This window comes from Geotrypetes seraphini, chromosome 4 (assembly GCF_902459505.1).
Source record: "Geotrypetes seraphini chromosome 4, aGeoSer1.1, whole genome shotgun sequence".
Taxonomy (NCBI): Eukaryota; Metazoa; Chordata; class Amphibia; order Gymnophiona; family Dermophiidae; genus Geotrypetes; species Geotrypetes seraphini.
This window is the reverse complement of record NC_047087.1, coordinates 217551854-217572769: the sequence shown is the minus strand read 5'-3', so window position 1 is coordinate 217572769 and position 20916 is coordinate 217551854. Positions and strand designations below refer to the sequence as shown.

The 20916-nt window shown below is 40.8% G+C and overlaps 1 protein-coding gene across 1 annotated transcript in view; it reads left to right on the top strand.

Moving 5' to 3' along the window:
* Positions 1-1330: 1330 nt before the first annotated feature.
* Positions 1331-20916, top strand: part of SH2D4B (SH2 domain containing 4B) — a 155498-nt gene continuing 135912 nt past the window's right edge. The window contains exons 1-3 of the mRNA XM_033942958.1: positions 1331-1429; positions 1520-1651; positions 1956-2130. Coding sequence (XP_033798849.1) covers positions 1331-1429; positions 1520-1651; positions 1956-2130 — 406 coding nt within the window. The remainder of the gene's footprint in view (positions 1430-1519; positions 1652-1955; positions 2131-20916) is intronic.

The window sequence follows — 20916 nt, the reverse complement described above, 5'->3', positions numbered from 1 at the left end:
CAAATGTATAGCGATATCTTTCTGAACATAAGAAAAGCCCTCACCGGATCAGACCGAGGTCCATCCAGTCCGGTGATCCACACACGCGGCGGCCCCTTTAGGTACTCCCGAATGGAGACCCAGATATACCATAGCCCTCAATATGATTTGCAAGAAGGTGTGCATCCAACTTGCGCTTGAATCCCAGAACAGTAATCTCTGTCACAACATCCTCCAGGAGAGCATTCCAAATTCCCACCACGCGCTGTGTGAAAAAGTACTTCCTGACATTCGTCCTGAACCTGCTGCCACTCAGTTTCAGTCTATGATCTCTTGTCCGTGTCACATTCAAAAAAGTTAGTAACGCTGCTTCTTGGTCTATTTTATCAAAACCTTTTATTATTTTAAAAGTCTCTATTAAATCCCCTCTCAGTCTTCTCTGTTCGAGGGTAAATAGTCCCAATTTCCTAAGGCGTTCTTTGTAGCTCAAATTCTCCAATCCCTTGACAAGTTTCGTGGCTCGCCTCTGTACCCTCTCCAGCAGAGTTATATCTTTCTTGAGGTATGGAGACCAGTGTTGTACACAGTATTCCAATTGCAGTCTGACCATTGCTCTATAAAGTGGCATTATTACATCTTCCGATCTACTCGTGATCCCCTTCTTAATCATGCCCAACATCCTATTTGCTTTCTTCACCGCTGTCGCGCATTGAGCCGAAGGCTTTAGGGTTCTGTCAATCAGTACCCCCAAATCCCTTTCTTGTTCACAATTTGCTAATGTCGCAAATCAGAATCATCTCAACTCAATGTACGTTGTAAATAGTTAAAGCAGGGGTTCATTCACTCAAAACATCACAAAAACAGGACAGTTGACAAAATCATAAATAAACGGAGAAAAATAAACCTCAATTGTGGGTCGCCAGGACTACACAAGTACCTAAGCTCACCACCTCATCACGGGTTTATAAAAAAACTCCGTACAGTTATAAATTACTTTCATACTTCAGCATCACTTTAGAAGAATAGTTTTCAGAAGATTCTCAAAGGATTTGAAATTAAACGTCCTGTAATTTTCTATAAATAAGTGAGACAGCCCCAAACTAACTAAATGTATGGCAATCAGCTTCAGCTGTAGATAAATTCTAAACAATGTCTAGTAGCGTGGCTAAACACTTATGCATCTTAGCGTGTATAAGAGAGTCAAGCACTCGCTCCTCCGCAGCCCGGGAGGATGTCGGGGACGCCGTCGGCAGCGCAGGAGGTGCCGGAGACGAGTTCTCCGTTGACGCTGCTGAAATTACCTCTGACCCCGGAAGTTATTCACAGCTTGCCGACTCTTTTGCAGTCGACAATGGAGAACGGAAGAGCAGTTGTTGGTGAGGATGCAGGGACAGAGGAGCAGCGAGTTAATGGGGCATTCTCTGGAACATCTTTGCCCCCCCCTCCTCTGGTAAAACCTGAAGTCATCGATATGGAAGCAATTTGGAGTGGACTTGAGTCAATACATAAGGTATGCTCTCAACTTTTTTCTTCAACACAGAATACTAATTTACAAGTTAAAACTTTGGAAGAGAAACTCCAAAACCAGTCCAATAGAACAGACAATTTGGAAAAATCAGTGTCAGAAATAAAGGCTTCTATGAATTTACATTTAAAGGAAAAATCTTTGCTGGTTAGAAAAATGGAAAATTTGGAAAATGCAAATAGAAATTTAAATCTTAGATTGTTGAATTTTCCGGTATCTAAACTTCAAACTTCAAGAGATTTATTCAATTCCTTTTTACAATCAGTGTTGAAATTTCCTGAAAATAATATGCCACCGCTTCAAAAGATATACTATTTGAATATTCCCAAAGAAGAGAAAGACAAAGGGATTGTATCAGGAGACTTGGATCTCACTGGTATGCTGGAAACATCAATTCAAGAAGAAATAACTGTTAGAGCAACTTTACTGGTAACCTTTGTTTTTCTCCAAGATAAAGAGGCAGTTCTCCGTTTATTCTATAGGACTGAGAATGCGGAATTTCACGGTTCCAAAGTTTCAATATTTCCTGATGTATCTAAAATTGACGCAAGCCAGACGGAAGAAATTCCTGGCATACCGACAGTTAACTTTGAATATGGGAGCAACCTTTCAGTTACGTTTTCCCTGTAAATGCTGTCTTACCTATCAGAATGTTAGATACATATTTTATGATCCGGATCAGTTAAATTTCTTTTTAGAGGGTAAGACGGAATTTAGAGCTCCAGATTCTTCAACATAGTCCTCTATCCAGGCAGATGGTTAATCCAACCGTACTCTGTAATCTGTAACTCGTATGAGTTTTTGTTTCTTTTTTCTTTTAGACCCAACTTCCCTTGGAAGTGATGGACTCTCTCTCTCTTCATTATGTGGACTCTGATTGGTCATATATGTGGAATTATTATACATGATTTAATATAATTATTTTCTTTTTTCAATTGTTAATTTCTTTAGATTGTTGTTAAACAATTTGTGAAAATTATAAATAAATAAAATAAAAAAAAAAAAAAAAGAGAGTCAAGCACTCATCTGAAGAAAAATCTTCGTCCCGATAGATAAGATCTTCTATTTCGCCTGCAAGCAGGCTACTTCAGGGGATTCTTTAACAAAGTAGTCTCCACGCTATCAGCTGTATAACGGGCGGCCAGGCTCTCTCAAAATGGCCCTGAGAGAGCCTGGCCGCCCGTTATACAGCTGATAGCGTGGAGACTACTTTGTTAAAGAATCCCCTGAAGTAGCCTGCTTGCAGGCGAAATAGAAGATCTTATCTATCGGGACGAAGATTTTTCTTCAGATGAGTGCTTGACTCTCTTATACGCTAAGATGCATAAGTGTTTAGCCACGCTACTAGACGTTGTTTAGAATTTATCTACAGCTGAAGCTGATTGCCATACATTTAGTTAGTTTGGGGCTGTCTCACTTATTTATAGAAAATTACAGGACGTTTAATTTCAAATCCTTTGAGAATCTTCTGAAAACTATTCTTCTAAAGTGATGCTGAAGTATGAAAGTAATTTATAACTGTACGGAGTTTTTTTATAAACCCGTGATGAGGTGGTGAGCTTAGGTACTTGTGTAGTCCTGGCGACCCACAATTGAGGTTTATTTTTCTCCGTTTATTTATGATTTTGTCAACTGTCCTGTTTTTGTGATGTTTTGAGTGAATGAACCCCTGCTTTAACTATTTACAACGTACATTGAGTTGAGATTGTTCTTTACAGAATACGATTGTACCTTTATTACATTAGCAAATCAGAATCATACAGAATCATCAAAATCCAGTTCTTCTGTTCTAAACATACTACAGTCACTCTTGTCTGCTCCTGTTCCACTTAGACTTATTGCATGCTGACCCTCATATCTGTTTGCACTACACTTTATCCAAAATTTGGTTAAGAACATAAGAATAGCCTTACTGGGTCAGACCAAGCACGAATCCAATTCAAATTCCACTGCCTGATATTCAAAGCATTACACGGCTCTTCCCCCTCCTATCTAAACAACCGCTTAAACCAAATCTCTACCTCAAGACACAGAAGAACCTCGAACCCTTTCGCCTTCCCCCCACTCAAAGGCACACAACGCAAGAAAATGTTTGACAACCTTCTGGCAACACAAGCAGCAAAAATCAACCATTCCATCTCCAATCTTATGACAATATCAGACAACTTCAAAACATTCAGAAAAGAAATCAAAACCCTGCTTTTCAAAAAATTCATCCAAATATCTTAACCCCTCCTCTTTTACCTCCAGAAGATTCACCTACCTTCAGATAACCTTCCCCCAAATTACCCACCTTAACACCTTCCAATTAAACAAATACCATAAATAGATTGTAACCTACCCTCTCTAACTGCATTCCATATGTATTTTTCATACAGTTCTTCACTGTCAGTTTAATTTCCATCCTATAAGTTCACATAGAATTTTTCTTTTTTCAACCATCTTTATTTTCTCTTCTTTATTAATTTCCAGGTACTTTAGTTAGATTGTGAGCCTTCGGGACAGAAAGGGAATTTTTTAAGTACCTTCTTACTTCTCATTTATAATCTTAATGTATATTTTCTACAAACCGCTTAGAACCTAACGGATGTAGCGGTATATAAGAAATAAATTACATTACATTACATTACATTACCAATGGTCCATCATGCCCAGTAGCCCATTCTCACAGTGGACAATCCAGGTCACTAGTACCTAGCCAAAACCAAAGGTGTATTCCATGTCACCGATACAGGGCAAGCAATGGCTTCCCCCATGTCTTTCTCAATAACAGACTATGGACTTTTCCTCCAGGAACTTGTCCAAGACTTTCTTAAAACCAGCTATGCTATCTGCTCTAACCACATCCTCTGGCAACATGTTCCAGAACTTAACTATTCCCTGAGTGAAAAAATATTTTCTCCTATTAGTTTTGAAAGTATTTCCCTGTAACTTCATCAAGAGTCCCCTAGTCTTTGTCATTTTTGACCGAGTGAAAAACCGATCCACTTGTACCCCGTTCTACTCCACTCAGGATTTTGTAGACTTTAATCATATCTCCCCTCAGCCATCTCTTTTCTAAGCTGAAGAGCCCTAACCGTTTTAGTCTTTCCTCATACGAGAGGAGTTCCATCCCCTTTACCATCTTGGTCGCTGTTCTTTGAACCTTTTCTAGTGCCGTTATATCTTTCTTGAGATAAGGAGACCAGAATTGAACGCAATACTCCAGATGCGGTCGCACCATGGAGCAATACAGGGGCATTATAACATCCTTAGTCTTGTTAACCAGTGTAATTATGACTGTCCCTAGGAGCCTTTGTGTCCTTTTGCCATTTTATTATATATTTTATTTATTTATTTTTGTTTCATAAATATTATTTACTCTGGATTAGGCCCTGAGTTTGGTCTTTATTTTCTTGCTAATTTAGAGCAACAAACACCTATTTACACATATTTCTGTAGGATCTCTGTTGAGGCCCTCACCCTTCCTAGGAAGGACATGCTACCTCAGAAATGGATTCAACAGGAGCGAGCACTTCTGCATGTACTACTTCTATGTACTACTTATTTCTATAGCGCTATTAGATGTACATTAAAACATTCAAGCGATAGTCCCTGCTCAGTAGAGCTTACAATCTAATCAAACAGATAAACAGGACAAGTAGGGAGTTAGAGGGTTTCTCAGGCATGGATACTTTACAGGCAAGTGGGAGTTAGCAGTTAAAGGTCCCCTTTTATCAAGCCATGTTAGGGTTCTTTTTATTTCCGGCCACTGCGGTAAAAGCTCCGACGCTCATAGAATTCCTATGAGTGTCAGAGCTTTTACTTCAGCGGCCGGTGATATAAAAACCTTAATGCAGTTTGATAAAAGAGGGCCAAAGTTAGGTATAGTGGGACCTGGTTGGATTTTGTAAAAGTAAATGTAAATACCAGGTACAGGATACAGTAATGATAAATGGATGACATAGATGTTAAAAGCAGTACCCCTACAATTATTTCTGCTGGATTTCAAAAGCCAGGACTCCACATGTGTCTCTAAAAATATTGGCTAGTTCTTCATTTATGTTAGAGCATGCTTTAGGCCAGTATTCAATTTTAAATTCTTATCGTAAATATAAGAAGTAAAATGAATGAATACTGAAGAGAAAAAGTAAAGCTGTAAAAGAAATGTGCAAAGCTCTTATCCTGTGATAACTGAAATGATCTCAACGCCTTCCCTGCGCAAATGTATTTACTTAAAATTCCGTGTCTTTAAGGGTGTGAGATGAGAATACACTGTTTCAAGGTCTGGTGTTGCCCACAATGCATGATTGTAGAGGGACTGAGAGCTGTTGTTTTTTTTTTTTCTTCCTTTGGTATAAATATGAGATTTTTTTACTTAAGCTACACAATTTATTTGCAATAGCTCCCCTGAAAAGTAGTATTAAGTAGGATTAGCTGTTTCATCTTTTTTTCCAACATTTTTCCATTGTGCTGTGCTTGGCAAGGGTACAAGATTCCACTTAATGAAATGTTGACATAGGTATCATTGCAGGGAGGTTGATCAGAAATGGTTCTAACAAACTATTTTATTTTTTAAATTCTTTATTAATTTTCAAATCACATACAAAAGTGCACAGAATATATAATCAATTAATACAATACTCAGCACTTAAACCCAAACAAATAATATAAACATAAGAACATAAGCAGTGCCTCTGCTGGGTCAGACCAGGGGTCCATCTTGCCCAGCAGTCCACTCACGCGTCGGCCCATCAGGTTCAGGACCTGTATAGTGATTCTCTATCTATACCCTTCTATCCCTTTTTTCTTCAGAAATTCATCCAATCCCTTCTTAAACCCCGATACCATACCCTGTTCTATCACACCCTCTGGAAGCATTCCAGGCATCCACCACCCTTTGGGTGAAGAAGAACTTCCTAACATTGGTTCTGAATCTATCCCCTCTTAATTTTTCCGAAAGCCCTCTCGTTCTTGTAGTTTTCGAAGGTTTGAAGAACCTGTCGCTCTCCACTTTCTCTATGCCCTTCATGATCTTGTAAGTTTCTATCATGTCCCCTCTAAGCCTCCGTTTTTCCAGGGAAAATAGCCCCAGTTTCTCTAATCTTTCATCATATGAATGGTTTTCCATACCTTTTATCTGTCGCGTTTTCTTTTCTGAATCCTCTCGAGTATCACCATATTCTTCTTAAGGTACGGTGACCAATATTGGACGCAGTACTCCAGGTGCGGGTGCAACGGCAGGATGACCTCTATCGATCTGGTTGTAATGCGTTTCTTGATAATACCTAGCATCCTAGTCGCCTTCTTAGAGGCCGCTGTGCACTATGCCAACGGCTTCATTGTGTTGTCCTCTATTATCCCCAAGTCCTTTTCTTGGGTACTTTCACCCATTACGAGCCCTCCCATCGTATAACTGTACTTCGGGTTTCTGTTCCCTACATGCAAGACTTTTCATTTCTCTACATTAAACTTCATCTGCCATCTCATCGCCCACTCTTCTAGCTTGTTTAGGTCCCTTTGTAGTTCCTCACAGTCCTCTTTAGTCCCAACTCCACTAAATAGTTTGGTGTCGTCTGCGAATTTTATTACTTCACACTTCGTCCCTGATTCTAGATCATTTATAAATACATTGAACAGCAGTGGCCCCAGTACGAACCCCTGCAGAACACCACTCGTGACTCTCCTCCAGTCAGAGTAGAGGCCCTTTACTCCTACCCTTTGCTTCCTACCCGCCAACCAATTTTTGATCCATCTATGTACGTCTCCCTCCACCCCATGGTTCTTCAGTTTCCGTAGTAGGCGTTCTTGGGGTACCTTGTCAAAGGCTTTTTGGAAATCCAAGTATATGATGTCTATGGGGTCCCCTTTATCCATTTGTTTGTTAATTCCTTCGAAGAATTGCAATAAGTTCGTTAGGCATGATCTTCCCTTGCAGAAGCCATGCAGGCTTGTTTTCATCAGTTTATTTCTTTCTAGATGCTCATCGATGCTGTCTTTTATCAGCGCTTCCGCCATCTTCCCTGGAACCGAAATCAGACTTACCGGTCTGTAGTTCCCCGGGTCACCTCTAGATCCTTTTTTAAAGATGGGCATAACATTAGCTATCTTCCAATTCTCCGGGATCACGCCTGTTTTCAGGGATAGATTTCCTCCTTTAGTTCCTTCAAAACCCTAGGGTGGATTTCGTCCGGGCCCGGAGATTTGTCACTTTTTAATCTATCTATCTGCTTATGTACGTCTTCGAGGCTTACCTCCATTGATGTTAATTTTTCTGCTTGATCTCCTGTGAAGATTTTTTCAGTTTCCAGCACGTTGGATGTGTCCTCTTTTGTAAATACTGACAAAAAGAACATGTTTAGTCTATCCGCCACTTCTTTTTCCTCCTTCACCACTCCTTTCCTGTCTCCGTCATCCAGCGGTCCCACCTCCTCCCTTGCTGGCTGCTTCCCTTTAACATATCTGAAGAACGGTTTGAAATTTCGTACGTCCCTGGCTAGCTTCTCTTCATATTCTCTTTTTGCTCTTCTGACTACGAGGTGACATTCTTTTTGATGCTTCCTGTGCTTTTTCCAGATCTCCCCAGTTTTGTCCTTTTTCCATTTCCGGAATGAATATTTCTTGTCTCCTATTGTTTTCCTCACCTCTTTAGTTATCCATGCTGGGTCTTTAGTTTGGTTCTTTTTGCATCCTTTTCTAAATCTGGGGATATACAGATTTTGCGCCTCGCTCACCATGTCCTTGAATAAACACCAGGCTTGTTCTACAGTCTGTGATTCCTTGAGTTGTTCCTAAGTTTCTTAGTACCTAAGTTCCTAAGTACATTCCCCTCCCTTCCTGGATGTGTGTGAAAATCAATTAGGAATCAAAGGCTTATTTGTTCAATCAGTTTTTACAAATTCTGTTAATGGACCCCAAGTCTCTTTAAATTTTTTATAATGTCCTAGTTGTTCTGAATTCATTCTTTCGTATCTATAAAATTGACACAGGGTTTCCCACCAAAAGTTTAAATTCAGTCTGCCCCAATCATGTTGATTTTGCCCCAAATAGACTTCCAAAAATTGAGTATCAATGGACAATAGAATAGCAAGTGATCCAGTGTCCCTATATCAAGATGACAGTGCCAGCATCTATTAGATTTTGAACTGTCTAACTTTTGCAAATGAAAAGGGGTCCAAACAATTCTTTACAACAGAAAAAAAACAAGTTTGTCTCATAGATGCTGACGCTGTACATCTCATTCTCCAAGTGCAAATCCGTGGCCAGTGGCAGAAATATTGAAAATGCAGCTATTTGTATCTGCTTTTGTGTAAGGAAAGATTTCTATTTGTATAGGTAATAGATGGACGTGGACTAGAAATGTCATGAAGACTCAGCTTTTTGTAATGTTGATTTTATGTTTATGTGTGTTTTATATGGAAACCGTCTGGATGTGGACAGTATATAAAATTTAAAAATAAATAAATAAAGTCAAAGATGCTGGAAAGAAGAGATCCCGAAATCAGGATGGATTTATTTTCTAAAATATTTTGTACTAGCTGATGCCCCGGCGTTGCACGGGTATTTAATTATAGCAATAACACTGTAAATGGATTCAAATAAAGATACTTTATAGTGGTGAATGAAATTATTGTTTTACAGCTTAATAAAAAGTACAATATTCAAATTATAATGTGAAATATTTGACAAAATGAAGACAATACAACTAACGCAAAACGTGATTATAAACAACATTTTTAGTTTCACCTCCAGGAGCAAGAACATATAAATTGTTGGGTGAACCCACCCTTGAGCAAGCAACATAGAGTTGTGGGCCGAGAGACCCCCAGAACATATCACCCCAGGTAGTGAGGGATCTGTATACCAAGTTTCGTTCAAATAGGTCAAGCCGTTTTTGAATTACAGTGAGAATGACAGCTTTTTACATTTTTTCCATTGACATGAATGGGTGAAATCTGATGTTCTGTTTGTAGCTCCGCCCACGTGTGAAGGTGGGCCGTGAGACCCCCAGAACATATCACCCCAGGTAGTGAGGGATCTGCATACCAAGTTTCGTTCAAATCGGTCAAGCCGTTTTTGAATTACTGTGAGAATGGCAGCTTTTTACATTTTTTCCATTGACATGAATGGGTGAAATCTGAATTTATGTTTGTAGTTCCGCCCACGTGTGCAGGTGGGCCGCGAGACCCCCAGAACATATCAAGCCGTTTTTGAATTACTGTGAGAATGGCAGCTTTTTACATTTTTTCCATTGACATGAATGGGTGAAATCTGATTTTCTGTTTGTAGCTCCACCCACGTGTGCAGGTGGGCTGCGAGACCCCCAGAACATATCACCCCAGGTAGTGAGGGATCTGCATACCAAGTTTCGTTCAAATCGGTCAAGCCGTTTTTGAATTACAGTGAGAATGGCAGCTTTTTACATTTTTTTCCATTGACATGAATGGGTGAAATCTGATTTTATGTTTGTAGCTCCGCCCACGTGTGCAGGTGGGCCGCGAGACCCCCAGAACATATCACCCCAGGTAGTGAGGGATCTGCATACCAAGTTTCGTTCAAATCAGTCAAGCCGTTTTTGAATTACAGTGAGAATGGCAGCTTTTTACATTTTTTTCATTGACATGAATGGGTGAAATCTGATTTTATGTTTGTAGCTCCGCCCACGTGTGCAGGTGGGCCGCGAGACCCCCAGAACATATCATCCCAGGTAGTGAGGGATCTGCATACCAAGTTTCGTTCAAATCGGTCAAGCCGGTTTTGAATTACTGTGAGAATGGCAGCTTTTTACATTTTTTCCATTGACATGAATGGGTGAAATCTGATTTTCTGTTTGTAGCTCCGCCCACATGTGCAGGTGGGCCGCGAGACCCCCAGAACATATCATCCCAGGTAGTGAGGGATCTGCATACCAAGTTTCGTTCAAATCGGTCATACCAAGTTTCGTTCAAATCGGTCAAGCCGTTTGTGAATTACTGTGAGAATGGCAGCTTTTTACATTTTTTCCATTGACATGAATGGGTGAAATCTGATTTTATGTTTGTAGCTCCGCCCACGTGTGCAGGTGGGCCGCGAGACCCCCAGAACATATCATCCCAGGTAGTGAGGGATCTGCATACCAAGTTTCGTTCAAATCGGTCAAGCCGTTTTTGCGTGATCGCGGCACATACACACACACACACATACATACATACATCCGATTTTATATATATAGATTACTACATATCCTCTTAAGCAAACAATCTTCATTGCATGTTAGCATCCTTTTCCAAAGAGATCCCTGGTGTGTATTTTAAAAGCTTTATTTGAACAATGTTGTGGACCGCTGCATTAGTTTAGCCAGATTGCTCCCATCAATATACTGGGGAACCGACATACACTTTTAAGATAATCCCTATTGAATAAAATTGTCTGGCACCCAGACCACAGAACTCTCATTTTTATTTACAAATGATGTGCAATGCTACTTTGATAGTTGGGAAGAGAAAAGCATAATTAAGATAAGAATGCTGGGCTGTAAGTCATGCTCTGAAGAGACATCTGGATAACCCCAAGAGTCTAGATTAGCCTAGAAGTGTATTTATTTATTAGGATTTATTGCCTGCATTCATGAAAAGATTCACCCTAGGTGATATAAAACAGCATAGCTACAGTAATGTTACTTAATGCCAATGTAATGTAAATAAAAACAAGAAGTTAAAATAGTATCGTATACATTTGAAAACTGAAAGGCTTCTCTAGGGGCTGCCCTACCATTAGGCAGACTGGAGGGGTAGGGAGGGGGCATTTTATTATTGGGATTTATTAACTACCTTTATGAAGAGATTATTTACCCAAGATAGTGTAGAGCAGGGGTGCCCAATACGCCGATCGCGAACGACTGGTCGCTCGCTCAGGCGACCCCAGTCGATCGCAGAGCGGGTTCCCTTTTCCCCTTCTCTTTTTTTCCCCCCTTGACTGGCCCGCCTCTTGAAGAACGCCAGCCAATCAGTGTGCTGGCAGGGCGGGGTGAACGTCGGTGGCGTACCAATGGGGGGGCGGTCCGCCCCGGGTGCACAGCCGGTCAGGTCCGGGTCCTCCTGCCCTTCCTTTCCCCCAGTCCACGCTCGGGGCTCGCGCCTGCCTGGTCCTGTGCCGCCGCCCAAATGGTGCTGTTGGTTCTCGTGAGACTTGCAGGAGTTGACTGCATCATTCGAGCAGTGGTACAGGACCAGGCAGACGCGCTCCGGACTCACGTCTGGATTTCATTTCCATCGCAGAAGGGGGAGCCAGCTGAGCTGACACCATTCGGGCAGCACAAGACCAGGCAGGCGCGCTCGGGGCTCACACCTGCCTATTACCGCCGCGGCAGATGAGGACTTGGGTGGCTGTCCAGCAGGGAAGGCTGCCGATGCGGCGCTGGACCGCCAGGATTGCATCAAGGAACTGGGGGGTGAGGGGATGTTTAAAATATCAGGATAGCCATCTAGGGAGGGAGGGAGGAATTTTAAAAGGTACTGAGGGTGGAGAGATGTTTAAAATACCAGGTTAGCCGTCTAGGGAGGGAAGGAGGGATTTTAAAAAGTACAGGGGGTATGATTAAAAAAGGTACTGGGGTACGTAGGGAGATGATTTAAGGTACTGGGGGCATGGGGGATGGTTTAGGGTACGAGAGGGGTATGGGGCCTGCCTGTCACTAGGCCTGCCTGCCTGCCCTGTGCCCTGTCCCTGCCTAGCGGCAGTGGTTTGGGGGAGGGCAGGGAGACAGAAGGAAAAAAGGGAAACAGAAAAAAGAAAGGGGGCATGAAGAGAGAAAAAAAGAAAGGGAGGCAGGGAGAAAGAAAGGGAAGGAAGAGAGGAAGAAAAATTTGGGGGAGGGAATGAGGTCTGGAGGAGAGGAAGCATACAGGCTGAAAGAAGGGAAGAAAGAGCCACAAAGCTAGTTAAAGGTATCGAGAATTTGAGCTACAAAGAACGCCTCAGAAAACTGGGATTGTTCACCCTCGAGAAGAGAAAACTGAGGGGAGACATAATAGAGACTTTTAAAATACTAAAAGGATTTGACAAAATAGAGCAAGAAACATCGTTATTCACATTGTCAAATGTGACTCGGACAAGAGGTCATGGACTGAAACTGAGGGGCAAAAGGCCCAGGACAAATATTAGGAAGTTCTGTTTCGCATAACGAGTGGTGGACGCTTGGAACGCTTTCCCTGAGTTAAGTGCTCCTGAGTATCAGAAGTTGGGACGCTCGAGGGAAATTAAGCAGGCCATTTTCTTCATGGCATCATCTTCATAATCTTGGACTAACATGTCCCTGATTTCACTTCCACTCTTGCCTCGTTTAACAAAAAATTTAGGGCCCCTTTTACGAAGCCGCGTTAGCGTCTTTATCGCATGCGACTTTTTATCACGTGCTAAACCCCCCGGTAGCCGAAAACTACCACCTGCTCAAGAGGAATTGGTAGCGGCTAGCACAGCCGGCAGTCTAGCGCACGCTATTACGCACGTTAAACTGCTAACGCGGCTTCGTAAAAGGAGCCCTTAATGTTTGTTCGTTGCTCTAATTCAAGCTCTGATATTCTTGCGGCAGCACACAAAAATAACGAACGCCATTCGACAAGACACCGCCACATGCCAACACGAACACAGCTTTGAGACACTGATATGCCAAGGTTATGAAATCTTACCAAGTTGTTTGTACAGTGCTGCCAACCTAAGTGCACGGAGGCAAGTTCACAAACTTAATTACTAAACTAAACTAAACTAAACCTTGGGTTTATATACCGCACCATCTCCACGAATGCGGAGCTCGGCACGGTTTACAGGAAGAAGGATGAGAGAGGAACTACAGTGGAGAGATTAAAGAGTTAGGTGTAAAGGGGGAAGGTGAGAGGCCTAAGAGGGGGGAAGTGTTACAGTTTTGAGAATAGCCAGGTTTTTAGGTGTTTGCGGAAGAGTTGGAGGGAGCTTGAGGTTCGGAGAGGGGAGGTGAGGTTATTCCAGATCTCAGTGATTCTAAAGGGGAGGGATGACCCAAGTTTGCCTACATGGGAAATACCTTTTATGGAAGGGAAGGATAGTTTAAAAATTTGGGAGGATCTGGAGGAAGTAGGGGTTGGGGAGTTCCAGGATAGAGGGATAACGGCAGGAAGGATGCCATGTAGGATCTTGTAGGCCAGACACGCACATTTGAAGTGGATCCTGGGGATTACTGGGAGCCAATGGAGTCAGTCCTTGTTTGTGTGTGTCTCTGTGCATGTCTGTATGTATCTGAAAAAATGCTCACAAGGTAAAATAACAAAAAATGGTTAGCTCACTTCATCTCAGCTCTTTGCTCATGAAGAAAAAGTTTTTTCAGGTCAACTTGAACTTTAGAGGGAACATTGGTAGGAAGTTATATGGTTGCCATTATTGTTAATAAGATTATTTTGAGTGTTTATGAAGAATGAATGAAGAAATGACATTACATTTAATACTATTATTATGGGGGCAGGGTGTGAGGTAGAGCTTGGGCAGGTATGGAGCAGAGCTTGGAAGGGGTCTGGGGCAGAGTTTTTGGCCCCCCTCCCCCTACACACACACATAAAAGCGTTCCATTGCCTACTGGCTGAATGATGAAAGAGCACAGTGCAGAAAGCAGTGTGATTGAAGAATTTGAACTATAGGAAGAAACTTGAGGAAGGGTAAATGGGGGAAGCACAGTAAGAGAGAACAGTGGTTTAAGTGAGAGTGGTAATTTGTCTCATGTTTTCTGAAAAATAAGCTTCAAATTGTGCAGAAATGTGAGGAAAAAAGTTGTTTTCAATTAAATGAAGAATCTTATAGAGTTTTCACGAATTAAGATTTTTGCATTTTGATTGAATTCTAGCACATATGAGGGTGGATTTGTACATATTAAACAAACACTTGTACTGTATACTTTCAGGTTGTCAATTATAGTGAATGTACCATTTGTATTATAAATGTCATAGATGTCTGTTAAGAAATCATAGTTGCAGAGTATACCAAGGTTCTGTTTCTGTATGTTTCATGGTACAGCTTTATCCCAGGTGGATTGAAGCAAGGTATTCCAAGTATGAGCCCACTCATCTAAGAGGAGATCTATTAGTCATTTTTTTTTAAATGTGCTATTTAGAGCTTTCATAGAAATCAGGCAGAGTGCCCTAGCTTTATATGTATGTTTTGAGAGATGATAATGAAACTGCAGGTGTGAACTGAGATTATAAAAAAAAAAAAAAAAAAAAATGACCTGACCAGGATAATTCCATCTGGATAAAGCTAGTAAAGATCCAATGATAGTGGGTCCAGAGATGACAAGATCTAGTATATGATCCATTATATGGGTCAATGTATTAATGCTGTTTATGTCTTGCATAAAAAGGGAAAAGTCCTTTGTAAGAGGATCCTGAGAATCAACCAGGTGGATGTTGAAATCTCCTTCAAAAATTAGCGTTTAGTGTGCGCTAATTGGTTAGCACACTTTAGTAAAAGAGGGGGGCAAGTGATCCTGAGTCATGAAATCAGTTAAATTAACCTGTTGATCTAAATGTTGCTCCAAAGTCAAAACTCTCTGAGTTAAAGAGTTGATCTTTTTTCCTGCAGGAGTACATTTGAATACAATTTAGAAGAAAAAGTACTTTCTTCATTAGAACATTTCACCACAGATGACTCTAATCGTACCAGAGATTCCCAAACAAAGTCCAGTGTCACCATAGAGGGCTTAGCCCAATGAAAAGATGTAGGTAGCTGTAGGACAGATGATCCAGGACTAGAGATCTGGTCTCCAAACCTTCTGCTTTTGACTTACCAATACAAGTTCCAAACGTCTAGCCATCTCCAATTATTCCCATTCCAGTCAAAGTTGTTGTTGCAGGCAACACTAAAGTCAGAGTGCAAACTGCCTCTCTGCCTCCCGCTCTGAGCGGGACCTTCTCAATCCACTCTTTGGCATTATTGAGGCAACCTGTGCTGATGCTATCCTGGAGTCTTGTGGAGGTGGAGTGCTTTGAGCAATCAAGCTCATAGAAGTCTCAAGCAGCTACTGGGTCAAGCCCTCCTTCAACAACCCAGAAATTGCTGCCTGCTCCAAATCAAGGGAACCAATCGCAAACAGCGAAATCAACGGCTGCCCAAGGTTGGGCCTGGCTGGAGGCTCGGATGGATAGCCCCCAACCCTACCTTCTTCCTTGGAGCCATCCCTAAACAGAAAAGAGGCAAAAAGTTCAAGTGGCAACATCCCATCCAAAAATACGGAACACCATTGAACATATCTGCTTAGTTAAGTGCCATCTTGGATCTCCCTCTGTCAGTTAATTTATATGATGGAACTTTCAAAAGATTAATGAGAAGATAGTCAAAATGCATTATGGCTATTCTTCCCCCTCTATTGGCTTGAATAAAAATATCAATACTCTGGTGGAGATGCCTCAAGAAGGAAAGAAGTCTCCACTTCAGAGAGCCATGTTTCTAAGAGACAGAGATTGCCTAATTTCTCTCTGTAATTAGGTCCTGACCAACATATCCTTATTCCTGAGAGAGCAGGTATTTAAGAGACTGATATGGAATTACTTTACTCGATATGGAAGTGTTCCCAGATTGCAACAGAATTTGAAAAGATTTGATTTAATAAGATATATTACTTAGTTTGCTGCTTAACAATATAGTTTATATGATTTTTGAAAAGAAACCTGTTTCCCAAAGCAAACCTCTATGTCCTAATCCAAATCTTATGACCATAAGATATTTTAAATTTAGTAAGGCCTCATTCATTTTTCCTCTATGGATGATATAAGGAAATTGAGTCCGTGCTCTTAATATGAACTATGCAAGTATGATGTCATGGAGGAGAGGCCTATAAGCCCATCACTGGGCAATGTGTGTGATTGGGGGAGGGGGAAAGTTGTACAACTGGGCACCTCTATTTACAGTATGTGTCCTGAGCATTGTTCCCTCAAAGCTAAGTGATTGTCCTCAAGGACTTTAAGATCTACAGCCCACAACCTTCTTACCATTACCTCATTGAAACATATAAGCACAATGTGGGCTACAATTTTCTCTGTTAGTGCCCCCTTTCTCTGGAATAATATTCCAAATTACTTACATGAAAAATCAACTCTTGCCAACTTCAAGGTGAAGTTAAAGACATTTCTCTTTCACGATGCTTTTGTAACATAAACTGTTCTTTTAAGGGCGACATAAGCATTGGCAGGACTGTAGGTGGAGGATTTCCACTCTTAGATTAATAACCTATAAGTGTGTTCATTCTGCTGCCCCTCAATATCTCTTCTCTCTCTTTATACACCCCCGAGAGAACTCTGTTCCTCACATTTCAGACTTCGTTTCTTTCATCTAGCTTTTGGGAACAATTTAAGGCCTTATGTACTGGGGCTGGGGGGTTTTCTTGCCTGGAAATGTGAATGAGCAACATAAAGCTGCCTCTCTTTATGGTACAAGGAAAAGAGGATCTGCACAAGGTTGGCTTGGCCTATCCATAGACGAGATCAGAAGAGATGTAAAACTGAAGATGAGAAGTAAAAAACCAGCACGGTATTGTGTATCCTCCAGAAGGTGAATCGAGACCTCTGGGTCTGATCCAATACAATCCCTAGAACTTCGTGTTGAAGATGTATTTTAACAGGTTTCTAAGAATATTATATTTTGAAGAGAAGTAACATAGAAACATGATGGCAGATAAAGACCAAATGGCCCATCTAGTTTGCCCATCCGCAGTAACCATTATCTCTTTCTCTCTCCGAGAGATCCCATGTGTTTACAGTATACCTGGCCCTTTGGAATTCAGACATAATCTCTGTCTCCACCACCTCTTCTCAGAGACTGTTTCATGTATCTACCACTCTTTCTGTAAAAAAGTATTTCCTTAGATTACTTCATCCTATGCCCTCTCATTGCAGAGTTTCCTTTCAAATGAAAGAGACTCGACTCATGTGCATCATCGCACATTACATAGGTATTTAAACGTCTCTATCATATCTCCCCTCTCCCGCCTATCCTCCAAAATATACAGCTTGAGATCTTTAAGTCTGTCCCCATATGCCTTATGATGAAGACCACATACCATTTTAGTAGCCTTCCTCTGGACCAACTCCATCCTTTTTATATCTTTTTGAAGCTGCGGCCTCCAGAATTGTACACAATATTCTAAATGAGGTCTCACCAAAGTCTTATACAGGCGCATCAAAACCTCCTTTTTCCTATTAGCCATACCTCTCCCTATGCAACCTAGCATCCTTCTAGTTTTCACCGTCACCTTTTCAACATTCACCTTAAGATCATCACATACAATCACACCCAAGTCCTGCTCTTCTGTCATATACATAATTTCTTCACTCCCTAAACTGTACCGTTCCCTCTGGTTTTTGCATTAAATTTTACCTGCCAAATTTTAGGCCAAGCTTTGCCAGGTCTTTCTTCATGTTATTCACACCATCCAGTGTATCTACTCTATTGCAGATTTTGGTATCATCCGCAAAGAGGCAAATCTTACCCGACAACCCTTCAGCAATATTGTTTATAAAAATGTTAAAAAGAACAGGCCCAAGAACAGAATCTTGAGGCACACCGCTGGTAACATCCCTTTTCTCAGAGTGATCTCCATTGATCACTACCCTCTGTTGCTTTCCACTCAACCAGTTCTTGACCCAGCCCATCCCTATTTTGATTTCTCCTAAGAAGATAATTTTAAGGACTATTTTGGTAATTTTAATGTCCAGACATGTATGACATGGATTGAACAATCTAAATTCCAGGAAAGTACATTGATTGTGGAAAATGGTGGGGTTTTTTTCCCCTATGAAAGTGTTTTGTAGGAGATCCTGATGAGTCTTGGGTGCCCAGTTTGGTGCCTTGAAGAAAAAAAGAAACAGAGAGGAAGTCTACTTAGGACCACGAAAGACTATTAAATAGAACAAAGGGAAAAGGCAAACTGATTAAAAATTGGGGCTTTCTTATTTGTTCTTGCTATTTTTCTATTTTGATCTATTGTTTATATGCTTCATTATCTAGTCAAATGCCTAATAAAAATGCTTTTATATAGGATTATGTGAATCTAGCATTATTGCAGGGCATTTGGAGGTTATCTGAGGGTTTTGTGAGTCAACCAGTAAAGACATGTTGCTTTCCCTATCCACAAAAATTACTTTAATTTTTGTTTTCCTATTTTTGTGCACTTTCTGAAGTAAACCCTCACTTTTATGGGCTACATAAAATTGAAAATAGAGTAAAAAAATAATATCCCTGTCAGACACCAAATAAAGGAGACAATGATAGTACAGTAGCTCAACAGGTTGTCTCCTTCAAAGAGGACCCCTGCTGGTCAGTTAAATTGGCCCTGTCAGATCTAGAAAAATATCATTATTACCCTCTGTTCTACTAGATTTTCTTATCATTCCAGAAGCATAATAATCAGCTTGTGATAATAGCGGCAAAGAATTAGGAGGATGTATAATCAGAAAAATATATAGCTAAAAAATACCATTCTACTAATAGGAAAATCAAGTAATTGCAAATTGTTATATTGAAGAATATTGTTTTCATATTCTCTATTTTAGTCTGCAACATTGTTACCTTTCAACAAAGCAAAATTACTTACTTCCAATACCTCAGCCTACTTTCTGTGATGATGAATTCCAGCTGTATTTCTTCTGATTGTCATATCCTATGACATTAATCTGCTTTTGCCCCAGAGAAACTACATGGTTATGACAAACAGCCAATAAAGATGGACTGAATGCAAGATATGAATTTCTAGAGTTCTAGGATGGATAACTCTCTGGAAGGATTAGATGGACCCCCCCCCCCCCCACACACACACACAAACACTCCTACCCTCCCATCAGTTTGGGAAGACAAACTGATTTAATATGACATTTAGGGTGCGTCTAAAAGGGGACAAATCCAGAGAGAAACAACTCCAATTCAGCTTTGTACTGGCCAGAGATCTTTAGCAAAACTAACCTCAAAGGAAGTCTCAGGAGATAATGCAGTAATATCACTTTTTTTTCATTAGGTTAACACTTCAGAATTCCCTTTTCCCACCCTGAAGCTCGAGTCTTTCTAGGTCAAAGATCTAGTGGGTAGGGTCTCTGAATCCCTTCTGAGAGGAAGGGGTAGTGAGTATGTTATAGAACCAAGCACAGACCATTATCTTGTCAGAAAGAAGCCCCACCTGAGGTCAGACGTATTCATGGCACCCACATGGACTTGAGCATTGATTACAGTTATCTCCTTATCTTTGACATTATAGGGACGATTCTTAAAATTGGAAGGTGAGAGATGTGCTAGGAGGGGATTGGAAGGCAGGGTTATATTGTAGGGGTTCTGTCTTGAGTGGTCATGCTATTAGACTGCCAATAGTGTTGCTGCATATACCACCTTGAAGAAGTGCATACACGCTTTAGCATTCATGTTAGCAAGAAAAAAGGGCTTGACCCCCTACATTCCCCTCCCCCGTCAAGTTTAGATGTGCAATCAGATAGGAAATGGTACAGAAGGATTTTTAAAAAAGAAGGTACTCTTCCACTTTGTTTAGTTGGTGATCTCTTTCATGGCCAGTTATTTCATTACTGCTTATTTTATAACATGACCTTTCTTAATTGAATCCAGGTCTGGTCTCTTGTATTTTCTGCTAAGCAATATTTTGCATACTTTATATTATTGAAATGCAAAAATAAAAATAGAAACTCATGAAAAATAAGAGTTGCTGGGAACAATGCATTGTTTCCAAGAGTTGGAGGTCAATGAGAGAAATGCAACCATAGTCTTGTTGAAACGTTTGGAAGAAAACTTGTCTAACAATTACTCTAGAAACCTTTCCTTTAACCTAGCCATCTCTAGCATTGTATCCTAAAGTGCAGAGAAGTATCTGCACCTTATCGCCCTCTTTTACTAAAGTGCGCTAACCAATTAGCGCACACTAATCGAATTAGCGTGTGCTAAATTCTATCACGTCCACAGACTAACATGCACACATTAGTGTTTATTTGGCACTAAAACAATTAGCATGCGCTAATCGGTTAACGCACCTTAATAAAAGAGGGCTTATATCTTAAGAGCATCTATGCATAAGGAAGAGAGAACTAGTTCACTCTTTTGGTTAGTCCTGCATCAATTTACAAGAAATTTAGGAGTACTGTAAGATAGGCACTCCTTCAGGAGGTCATATCATTTTCTTAGAGTCAGGGGTCCCTGTTGCAAAAAAGATTGATAAGCACTGCCTTAGATTTCAGCAAAGCCTTTGACGTTGTTCCTCATAGGAAGCTCGTGAATAAACTAAGTATGGGTCACTTTGTGGTAGACTGAATCAGAAACTGGTTGGTTGACTGACCGATAAAGAGGTAGGATGGAATTCACTAGGATGAAAGAGTAGTGTGCCTCAGAGATCCATCAAGGGGGCCAATTCTGTTCAATAGCTTTGTGAACAAACACTAAGGCCTGGT